At 31.7% G+C, this 12,641-nt stretch overlaps 1 protein-coding gene across 1 annotated transcript; it reads right to left on the bottom strand.

The window, feature by feature from the left end:
- Window positions 1-3,642: 3,642 nt before the first annotated feature.
- Window positions 3,643-11,997, bottom strand: IBP2 (insulin-related peptide binding protein). The gene is made up of 6 exons (XM_073077685.1): window positions 11,828-11,997; window positions 9,297-9,463; window positions 8,427-8,589; window positions 7,803-7,996; window positions 6,717-6,849; window positions 3,643-4,653 (listed from the first exon to the last, which is right to left on the bottom strand). Exons 1-6 carry the CDS (start codon window positions 11,949-11,951, stop codon window positions 4,646-4,648), a joined length of 789 nt encoding a protein of 262 aa, XP_072933786.1. The 5' UTR covers window positions 11,952-11,997; the 3' UTR covers window positions 3,643-4,645.
- Between the last annotated feature and the right edge of the window lie 644 nt (window positions 11,998-12,641).

Genomic DNA, 12,641 nt, shown 5'->3' with positions numbered 1-12,641 from the left:
CGATTTGAAATATAAGATTTAAACCATCGCCAAAGATTACCACGTATACCGTTGTAAGCTAGCTTGTTAAGTAAAATTTTATGGTCAACTCTGTCAAATGCTTTCCGAAAATCTGTATATATACTGTCAGTTTGTATGTTTGCGTCAAGTGCTTCGAAGAGGTAAGATGTATAAATTAGTAAATTTGTAGTAGTGGAGCGTTTTTGTACAAATCCATGCTGTTCATCAATTATCTTACTATGTAATAAAGGATATATTTTGTTATGTACCAATCTTTCGAAAAGCTTTGACAGGGCCGGCAATATAGAGATTGGTCGATAATTTTCAACATTATTTCTAGAGCCACCCTTGTGTACTGGTACAATACGAGCTGATTTCCAGATAGAGGGAAACATACCTTCACTTAAACAACGATTAAAAAGATAATGAAGTGGTTCAGAGAGCGAGTTAGCCGTGTATTTGAGAAAGATTGTGGGAACATTGTCAACACCTGAGCCTTTGGATATATCAATTTTACAAAGTTCTTTAAGTATTTCTTGTTTGGTAATGTAAATATTAGTAAGTAACAGGTCAGAACTATAATTTGAATCCGGAATATTATCAATGTCAAAGTCTTTACTCACTTCAGAGGGCTCAAAAATGGAACTGAAAAATGATGAGAAAAGATTACATATTCCTTCAGGATCCTGAGCTGTAATGTCATTATAATGCATAGTTTCAGGTATTTCAGACTTATTTTTTTGATTATTGATATACGTCCAAAAATATTTTATATTATTATTTATACTATTTTCCACAAGGGCAATATACTGTCGATATTTTTTTTGTGATTCAGATTTAAATCTTTCCCGATACACAGAAAACTCCGCCTTATCAGATTCATTACCATACTTTTTCCATTTTAACCAAGATTTATTTTTATTTTTAAAAATATGTACCAGACTACGTGAAAACCATGGAGGATACTGAGAGTTTTTTATTATTTTGGTAGGAACATACTTTCTAATGACTGAATAGATTATTTCATAAAAGGCAGTCACCGTTGTTTCAATATTATTGTGTATAAATATTTCCATCCAGTTGGTTTGCTCTAATTCTTCATTTATTTTAGAAAAATTCGCTAATCTATAATTATATTCAACACGTGGCCTATTTTGTAGCGGTATAATCTTATCGGATAAGGGTATAAGTACATAAAATGCAGGATGAGATTCATCTAACGGCACCAAAGGTACTGGTGCTAACATCGGAATACAATTGGGGATATTACATATAAATAAGTCCAGTAATCTGCCCTTATTATTTTTAAATGTGTTAAGTTGAACGCCATTGCAACAAGCTAAAAAGTTTAATAATAATTTATTAGGCAAACAATAATAAGGATATATGACCGCTTGTGAAAACATATTACAATCACTCCATTCTAAGGTTGGCAAGTTAAAATCCCCCGCCACAATATAGTCATTGACATATGGGGATTGTAGAAAATATGATAGATAATCTATGTAACTAGCGTATACGTCCGCACTAAGGTTAGGAGGTATGTATGCAGCGCTAATAATACAGCAATAATTACGGGTGCGTAATTCAAGCAAGACATACTCCATGAGACACGAGGGGGGCGGCGGAGCGGGAGCGGGCGGGTGCGCACGCGTCGTCACCGCCAGCTCGCGCCGCACCGCCACCAGCACCCCGCCTCCGTCTCGCTTACCACAACTCAATAGCTGTCGATCACATCGAAATACTTTGTACCGCGCATCAATATACGAATTGTCGGCGACTCGTTCCTGCAACCAAGTTTCCGTTAAAATAATAATATCATAATTATGCTGAAGTATATTCATATAAATGTTATTTAGTTTAGTGTTTAAGCCCCGACAGTTCTGGTAGTATACTGAAAGTATGTGTTTAGCCATTACGACGTGTATATAATATATGAATATCAACGAATGACGTATGAGATACGACGCTTATTATTTTATAGTAACAAAAATACGCTCTTAAATCTGTACATAACAAAGTAAGCTTATGAATAAAATAGTGATTAAGAGTATTTAATATTAGCTTAAAGTTAAATTTAAGGATGCATACCTTACAAGCACATACACATAATATTACAAAAATTATATTCACTAAATATAGGACTGCATTATATTTAGTAGGTATTGAACGTGAAAATACTCTTAGCTTAGTAACCAAAATCTTAAGTTCACTTAATTTTTGATAGGTCCTGGGGTAATTGCAACAGCTGGAGAGGTGTCGTTTTTACGCATAAGAATGATTCCATGCTTGACCCATACGTATTTATACTCACGTTTTTTGGCCGTTTCGCGACATTGACGAAACAACATTTTATTGGCTAATGTCAAATGTTCGTTACAATAAATAGTATGAGGTTGACCGGTGATGCCGAGCGATTCATATGGGTTAATTATGATTAGTTAATACAACACAGACATTAGTGTATTTATTTCAATATTAAAAATAAGATAATTAATTAAGTCTAATTGTAATAATGACATTAAGAATGATTTTCAACTCATACTATAGTGACGTTTTTAATTTTATTGTAATTTTGATAATAATAATACATATATTTAATTAATAATTTTAGGACTTTCTAATTATATGTAATAAAATTTTAATCATAATATTGATAATAAATTTTTAAATACATATTAACTTTTTTTTAAATAATAATAATAATGTAGTACCTATGTAACGAATTTTTGTGAAAATAAATATGTAAGCTGTGTTCACCTGTAATTGCAAGAACACGATTAAACAACAAATTTTATGTTAGAAATTAAGGACCGAAGGAGGTGTATCTTGTGTTGATGAACCTTAAAATAAATAAATAAAGATACCATTTAAGTGTAATAAACCATTTATTTATGTCAAATCACAGGAAGTATAATAATATATTTCAAAACTCATTATAATATTCATTTATTTCTAACCAACGTCTAAGTCATTCTTTGCTCACGAATCAATGTAAATTAAGTTATAAATTAAAATAAATAAAATCTAAATAAACATTTTATAAAATAAAATAATCTTAATAAAGACGAAGTAAGAAAATATACTCCCAATTTATTAAAGTTATGAAACAAATTAGGAGTTAATTTTGTTACTTAGTTAACGAATTTAAATTATAACAATTAAAAGTGCATAGAATTATTACAAAAATAAAAATAAAATAATTCGAATGTTTTGTTGTTACATATTATTTATGGTCTTAAGTAATAAAGTTATGTTTGAATTTTATATTTCTAAATTAGAATATTGTAAATGCAAATGTTATTCCTGTTTTATAAACGTTTGTCATATAAAATTATTTTAAGGATTAAATTTAATATCGTATTACAATTTTGGCACACATTTAAAACTTTAAATCATTTTTTATTTCATGAAATTATGGTACACATATTTGTATTGAAACAAATAATGAAATTGCAGCCTGATCGACAAAAGTGTATATTTTAGTATTTTGTTATTTTGAAATTAATATTTTCTGATTTGTAAACGTATTATTTACCTTAAAGTATTAAAAAATATACAGAGTCGAATGAAAACAAGAAAAATTCCTACTTAAAAGTAGAATTTGATTTTTTGTTAGATAAAATATAATTTTCACATCACAGGGTATATAAAATTCAATGCAAAATTACATAGGAACCAATTCTATTGGTTATAATCTTTCAAAAATCTTAATTTGTTAAATAAATGAACTTCATATTTAATCAATAAATTATTGTTAGTATTATTGAATAAACTTTATTAATACTTATTAAATGCTTATTATAACTGTTGTACAAAAGGTATTAAATAAAGTAAAATTTAAACTTAATTAAGTAACCAAATAAAAACACACAGTTTTTCTTAAAATAAAATGTTATTAATACTATAAATGAATAAGATATTTTCTTAAAGAACTAACATGCTAAGATGACGAATAATACTATTTTCCCGTAAAAGTTACTAGGAAAATAATTATTTCTTCAATGGCTAATAAAGATAAGTCAGTCACGTTCTAATAATTATGTGTATTCAATCTATTATAGAGGAAATATTTATATAAAATTATGCGAACATAATATTTAGTATTTATGGAACGTTTTAAGTATGCATTTCTTTTGTGTGCTTAGAAAATAAATAAAAGAATGAAAGTTCGCGTGACAAAATGTCACAAACCATTATTTGTATCGCATGTGTACGTGACAAAATGTGACAAACTATTATTTACATAGTGTTCACGTGAAAAATATGACAAAATATTTTTATATCATGTGTAAGCACGACAAAATGTGACAGACTATTATTTATATAGTGACAAAAATGACAAAACTTTTAGCAAACGTTTTTATTTTAAACGAAGAACGAATTTGTCTTTTGTTCTATCGGTTTTTTCGTTTATCATAATAGCATGTTAGTATACTATTCGCTTTAAAAACTAAAATACTCAAAGAAATAATACAATAAATTTAAGTACATTCTAATGAAGCTTTCGTGAGCATTTGGCAAGACATTTAAATCTATGAATAAGTTAAATAGTTATCTAAACAAGTACAGCTGTCACTGAATGTATAGGAACATCAAATTTAAAAATCGGCGGGTAACTTCTGGTCAGTGTGGAAGTGGCTTATTAATTTTCTGTAAAGAATAACAAGTAATTAATTTAAAAAATCAAAAACCCGACTGCACCAAAAAGGCTGAAGTAGAATTTCCAAAAGCAGTGAAATAGGCATTTCATTATTTTTATCCAGATAGCCAAATACAAAGTTTCATAGTAGGTGTCTGCTTCAAAAACAAAAAATGTTCAAACAATATTATCCTATTTTATTTTATCCTCGTAGTGTTTATTTACGCTATATAAAGAACCTATGTGTAAAATTCCAGCACGCTTAAGTTTAGCGGTTTCTCTTTGCGTTGATCTCTGGCACATAAACTCTCTCATTTAGTCAGACAGTCATCTCGATGTGTATATACGAGTATATATGTACTAGCTGACCCGGCAAACGTTGTGTTGCCATATAAATAAAAAAATGTTAAGGATGAACAACCCTTATCACTTAGGTGTAAAAAAATAGATAGTGGCCGATTCTCAGACCTAGTGAATATGTATATAAAATTTGGTGAAAATCGGTGAAGCCGTTTCGGAGGAGTACGGTAACTAACACGAGAATTTTATATATAAGATATATTATATAATGTATGTGTAATCTCCTCTTAATTTCCTTTATTTTGACACCCTACTCGATAGGTTTGGTTAACTTTTTTAAAACGTGTTACTATTTCGCGAAAAAATTCACCATTTACGGTCTATAAAATATATAACTTCAGTAAATCAAAGTTTCGGTCATTATTTTACCTCGTTAGAGGTAGCATTTCATTATTTTTATCCAACAAGCCTGATACAAAATGTCATAGTGTTTGCTTCAAAATTGACGATAGTTCAAATGAACTTCTAACCCTTATTTTACCCTCTACGGGGTTGATTTTTCGGAGGGGGATAAATAAGTGCGTCCTTGTTCCTATCCAGAAAGCCAAATACAAAATTTTATAGTAGTTGCTTCAAAATTAAAGGATTTCAAAAAAACTGTTTTCCCCTATTTTACCCTCTTAAGGGTAGAATTTCCAAAAGGCCTTTCTTAGTACTTATTCAAGCTATATAGAGAACCTGTGTGCAAAATTTCAGAACTGTAAAGTCCTTGGTTTAGGTTGTACGTTGATTTCTGAAAAATGAAAAAGTCATTTAGTTAGTCAGTCAGTCAGTCACCTTACTGTTTTATATATATACAAATATGTTTTTATAATCTCCGTTTAATTTCCTTTCATTTGATACCCTACTCGATAGGTTCGGTTAACTTTTTTTTTTAAATGTGTTACTATTTCGCGCCAAAAATCCGCCATTTTGATTTTTTTTTACTAACACCTATCTAAGGACACTCGGGTCATTGAGACAAATATAATGACACTTTAACTGTTGAAATTCATCCAGCCGTTTGTTAGATCGGATCAAATAAAGAAAGACAAACATACAAGATACGCGCGAAAAACATAACCCTTCCTTGGCAGTCGGGTAAAAAGCATTTTATTATTAATTTATTTGTCAAATTAATTCTTTACAAATATATAATAGAATATTTTAAATTTTATAAAAGAAATCTTTGAAATATTTCTCCTTTATAAAAATATGTTGAAAATAAAGTTTTGTCATAAAACTCAGCAGTAGAAGCATAAGAATATTGTTTATATATATTTTTGAGGTGAACTATGCTTATCTAGGTTGAAATGCTACCTATAAGTGTCTTTCTCTTTAAACAAGAATACAAAAACTAGAAGGCAGAAATAGGTGTGGCGGTGGTGCAACCGGAGTTGAACGAGGTTATGATATTGAAGACGAAAACAACCATGCAGTCCACCTGATGGTAAGTGGCTACTGCCGCCCATGGACATCTGTAATCAACCCCAGATAGGATTAAATATTCCTACCTGAGGTCGGCCACAGATGCGCCGCTACCCCTGAGGACTAAGCTGGAACGTCACGGAAAAGTATGTCTCCCTTACCACACCCTTCAAGCCAGAACACAGCAGCGCCTAACACTGCTGTTATTAGGTAGAAATAGGTGTGGCGGTGGTGCCGCCGGAGTCGAACCACAAAGGGTTCTACCACCTTCGAACATTAATCTTTTCATAATAATAATGTGTCTTACCTGAACTGGGTTTCATGGGATATACGAAAGTGGTGATGGAGTCCGTCCCATACATATTCTTAGCTGTGCAGGTGTACAGTCCCATATCGCTCCAACGCAGCTTCGTGATAAAGAGATCGCCTGATGGAAGAACCTGAAAATATTTAAAAAATAAATGCGCTATTCGTCAACAGATGTCACTAAATCATAATTTGTGATGGCTTATTTTCGCTTTAATCCGTCAATGATCCATTATTATATTTTACTTTTGATTTTTTATTAATTATTTCAATTCATGCAATTGTCAAATTAAAAGTAAGTATGCTACAATTATTGCTTTTAACTATTCTCATTTATTGTATAAATGTACCTACAACTACTAATTAAAGTTTTTCTAGAATTTCTTATATGTTATACTGAATAATCTTACGTTATAGGTACCTAAAGAAGTTGATTTTTTTTTGGAAACTTAAAGATGCAGATGTGTATGGAACTTGAAAATTATTTAGAGTTACGAGGTTTGAACTGTTGTTGGGTTTTCTACATTATTGAAGATTTGGGAACGTAATATGCGTGATATAATGCGTTTAGCAGTGGAGCAATCGTCTTCAAGCCCGCATTATTTTATAATATAGGAGTAGCAGACGAGCATGCAGTCCACCTGATGGTAAATGGTTACTGACGCCCAGCAGCGCTTAAAACTGCTGTTATGAGGCAGAAATCGGTGTGGTGGTGCCGCTAGACTCGTCACAAAGGGTTCACCACTTTTAGAACAAAAAAAAAATGTGAGCCGTCACGGGACGCCTGGCAGATGTGAAACATCGACATTATTTTGTAAAAGTAATATGCAGAAAAGAACATATTGAGATAGGAACTAAATATGTCATAATGATAAAATAAAATATTACGATTTTTTTCCAGATAACGATGACTATTTATTGAATTCGATTGCGCATGGCGACGCGTCGCCACACCGTACACACTACTGCATATAGACTGTATAATTATATATACCATCGTATAGCGTGGCGACGCCACGCCAGAAATCGGTTTTACGTGCGGCTATAGATGTTTCACATCAATATTTTATGTTCTACAAAAGCTCACCTTAGCATACGGGCTGTCGTAGATGATCTTATTGTCGGGGTCTTGCCAGTACACCTGGGCTTTGGTGAAGCTGCTCACTCGGCAGGGAAGCACCACACTGGATCCAGAATCCTGCAGAAGGTTTTCATAGTACGCCGAGATTATGGGCTCCGTGGGAACACTGAATAACTGCTCTAGGACATCGGCAGCGTCGTCTGAAAGGAAGAAAGAAAAATACTTTATTTTGGTGAATTTCAACCAAAAATATTTAAGTAGAAATAAACAGCACGATAAAAATGAGTGAATAAAACAATGTAATGAAAAACAATGTAAAACAGAAGTAACAAAAAGAAAGTACAAATAAATAATACATGAAAAAACTGTAAACGATTTGTATGTTTACAATACTTTTGTCGTGAACTTTTTTATGAAAGCGATGTAATCTTCTCATAAATATGGCCTGTGGCGCCATCTTATGACGAGTAGCGCAAAGTCGATATTAGGTTAGATTTTTTGATTTGGAATTTTTAAAATTGTAAACTTATAAAGTTAACAATCAAATTTTTAGACTCGGGCCCTCATTAAACATTCCTTACCACTTTGTTAATTAGTACTATTAAAATTATATTAATAGTTTTATTTTACCTTCAGTCAATACAGTAGTAGAGGCAGATTGCTGTTTGAGGCTGGATGTCATCACACACGTGTACACGTCGCCGTTAGATGGCGCTGTTACCACCAACTTCGAAATTAGGTGCCCGTAGCTGGTTGGGTGGATATTCAGGATTTCATTTGTATCTTCTTCGAACTAGAAGTAAAAGAAATAACATTTTTATGAGACCAACAAATATTTTAATGTATATAGCTAAAAATACGAAAGAATAGCAAACATTATGAATATAGGATTAATGCCTGCTAGTATGAACCACAGATTATTTAATTAAAATTAAGATCCAATATGTGATGTTACGCACGAGGTCTAAGATGAAATGCTTTAAAATTATTTCTACTTACTCCACATTGATAATATCAAATTTTATACGGAAAAATCAATAATTTATGATAATTTTACTGAAATTCGTGTTATTAGCAATAAGCTTATTAACAAAATTGCTATTAATATACTACAGGCGCATTGACTAACTAGGACAATGGTAGACAATTAATTTAAATTTGTAAACTATATATAAAAGAGAAAATAAAAACTATTGTAACCTTTCAATGATTAATTTTACAGTCACATCACAGGGATACATGTATAGACCACATAATTGCTGGTTGTTGATTTACGTCACTTTTAAATACTTATACTATTTTTATGTTTTGGAATATTCAGTATTGCTTCGAGTTATGAAATATTATCTGAATGTTGCAATGTCTTTTGTGATGTGGATACAGATGTATTATTGCATATATTGATGATTATAGAAGAATACATTGTATTTTTGGAATCCCTTTTAAGCGTTTTAACTACATTGATTAATTGAATTCAAGTTGATTAGTTGGATAACTTACATCAGAAACGAGTTCTCCATTCTTCATCCAAGCGACAGTTGGTGCGGGGTGGCCATTGCCTGCGCAAACCAGGACGGTTGGGGTGCCCGCCAGGTGGCGCACCGTCTCGGGAACTGGCTCCAGGCGGATGAAGTTGCGGACACGACGTCTTTGGGCTGTTGATACCGCTGTAGACCAAAGTGTACGTTATAAGTCACTGAATAAAAATAGTAGCAAAATAGCAGTTATAGATATGATTAGGAAACTCCGTTTCTTGAATGAGGCATTTGATGTTTAAATCCCGGACACCTCTGATTTTTCAGTTATGTGCGTGTCAGAAATTAATTATCACTTGAACGGTGAAAGAAGACATTGTGAGGAGACCTACATGTTTGAGTATTCTAGAAAAAAGTTCTTAAAGGTGTGTAAAGTCTAACAATATGCAGTTGTTGAAAGAACTATGCCCAGCAGTCGGAAAATGGCTTGACAACTTAAAAAAATATTTTTTTATTTAATGGTCCTTTTTTCCAACCTTAATTAAAGACTTCACTAAATTATAATCTTTTAGGTATTCTTTTCTTTTCATTATAATCAAAAAATAAGTTTTCTTTGCTTGACTAGATGGCGTTGTTATCCATTCCTACTCAATAGCCGCTCAAGAATATCATAAATAATAAGAATAACTTAAGAAAAATATGTCGCACGATCCGACCTTTTGCGTCTTATTTTGTAACTAGCTTACACGTGTAAGGTAGACAAAAGAATAATAAATATGGAACAGTGGAGTATTTCAATGAAAAAATTACAATTGAGACACGAGATGCGTTGACTGATACAAATAATAATTGCAATGAAAGAGCAAATGATTTGTAAAGCCATAATTGTTACATTTTATGTAATAATTAATCGAAAGATAATATTTATAAATTTAAATGCAGACCATATCGAGGGACAGAATTAGTATAACTTATTTAGAATATTTATTGGACCGAAAGAAGTAGTCGACAGAATAAAATTTCAATCGTATTTCAGTGGGAATGATATTTCAGATTTTTTCAATTGAAATTTTAAATTTAACTTTGTAATCTTGTCCCGCAGACTGACCACGTTTGTAATTCAATCTGCAACGTACCAGATGGTCAAATTATTCTGAATATCTAGTTTTACGATTCATTTATTCATACTTAATCCTTTTTGAAGTGCTATTTATTGGCCTGAGTCAGCGATACAGCGGATTGTATTAAAGCATACGGTTTCAAACTTATACTTGTAGGACAAGATTGTTTTATTTCAATCTAATGCCCTAAGGCAGATATCTTTCAATTTAAAAGGATTTATTCCTACGACACACCTCTTTAGCATACAAAATAGTCGTGTTAACTCGTTTTTTAAATGAAACTACTATAATAGAATCATGTTTTAATATTTTCTTCTCCTTTCGGTCTAAGTATATAATACAATGATAAAGTTTCATCGAACCAAAGAATTGTACTAGTGTCGTCATACAAAAGATTTTTTAAATATTAAAAGTGATCCTCTCATCCGAAAATCACTACAAATGAGATCGAAAGACATTTTTAATGAAATTGTACGCGCACGTTTTCCACTAGAACAATAAATTATTGTGATAAAAAATGTACCCTAAGAATAGGAATTATAACGTTTAACTTCTACTACACCAACCCACAGCGTTACCCTCTTAAAATCTTGCGCAAATTTAACCCTTCGCCTCCTACGCACGCCTACTTCTCCTATATCGCCAAAAGCTCAACAGAACCTATATCGCCAAAAGCTCAACAGAACCTATATCGCCAAAAGCTCAACAGAACCGGAATAACGGTCTGCCAGAAGATTTCAAGCCTGATGTCTTCGTGACAAGCTTCAGAGAGAAGAGTAGGGATCGGAGTTTTGATGAGAAAGAGATGTTAGTAAAGACAGGATATATGAGTCGAGAAGAGTTAATCGAATAGAAAAATGTTTTGAACATGGGGTTAGAGCTGTTTCCAAGATTAGAGCAGTATATAGCTGGCTTCTTATAAATAAATGTTAGCATGAATTGTTGAAGATTTATGTATTGAAGCTTACAAGGAAATCATGAAATTTAATGTTATTTGGAATTCCACACTCTGGAATATATCAACTGAGTTCAGAACTAAATATATGGGTGATCTCATGTTTCTTACCCATTGTATTGTATTGAAATACAAAGTTTTATCGTATCCATTCAAAATACAAAAAAATCCTAATTAAATGCCTTTTTTTTACTAAGATTTTTGTGAGATAAAATTTTATTTGAAAGTGTTTCATGTAGCAGAAATCATTTAAGGTAGAAACCATAACACTCGTTATAAAGTAATAAATGTCCTTGTTACAATTTTAAAATGCAAAATCAGTAATTACCAAATTAATTTTCGTTAATTTCTTAAACTAAGTATATTAAACTGTAACACAATTTTATCAATCTCGATGATCTTGACGACTCTACAACAAAATTAATATTGAAATCAGAAAATTATTATTATTATTAAAATTTCATACACAAAATAACTTACCATTAGGTTGTAAAGCGTTGTCAAGATCCAATTTCTTTTCGCCGATCTGCCGAGCCGTGGCCTCGGAGGAACATTGTAGCGACACTAGCGCCGCAGCGACGAGTAGCGAAACTAAGTTAAACATGGCGTCTGTACTAGATGGCACTAGGTGAGTATTATTTTACTTTTAAGAGTCTGAAAAGAATGAAAAGGTTTTTTTATCATTTACATTTATGTTTATGAACATTTGAAAACTATGGTAAGTTTTAAACAAAATAAAATATTTTGTACATTATTTACGTAACAAAGTCTTCAAACTTGATAATTTTATTTTTTGAGTATTTTAATTCGATTTCATGGTATTAGTATTATTTATAATTACTTTTATTATATTTAAAAATGCTATTTATTTTTAAATCAGTCTATTGATTGGTCTACCGTCCACTTAATATTAAATTGCTGGTTACAATAGGGTGTTAGAATCCTCTCATGTGTAACTAATATTAAGGGCTTTCCCTAAGCCCCATACAATGTAATTTACAATTGCGGCAGACTAAACCTTAGGCTTTTCCGCATAATCGACTTAAATGTTAAGCTTCACGCAATCGTTAACAAAGTTAAGTGATTTTTCAGAATTTAACAGCATTAGAAAGTAAGTGGGATTTGTGGAAAAACAGATTTTTATAAGTACGACTATGCAGTCCACATGATGGTAAGTGGCTACTGCCTATGGACATCTGCTATGTTAGGTCGGTCACAGATGTGTTGCTACTTTGTAGGATTGCTTGAACGTCTCCCTTACACCCTTCAAACCAGAACACAGCAGCGCTTAACA

Source organism: Epargyreus clarus, unplaced genomic scaffold (genome assembly GCF_041222505.1).
Source record: "Epargyreus clarus isolate Ecla_fem2 unplaced genomic scaffold, WU_Ecla_fem_2.2 ptg000011l, whole genome shotgun sequence".
In the NCBI taxonomy this organism is placed as follows: Eukaryota; Metazoa; Arthropoda; class Insecta; order Lepidoptera; family Hesperiidae; genus Epargyreus; species Epargyreus clarus.
Note: the sequence above shows the minus strand (reverse complement) of the source record. Positions and strands in the feature narration are given on the sequence as shown.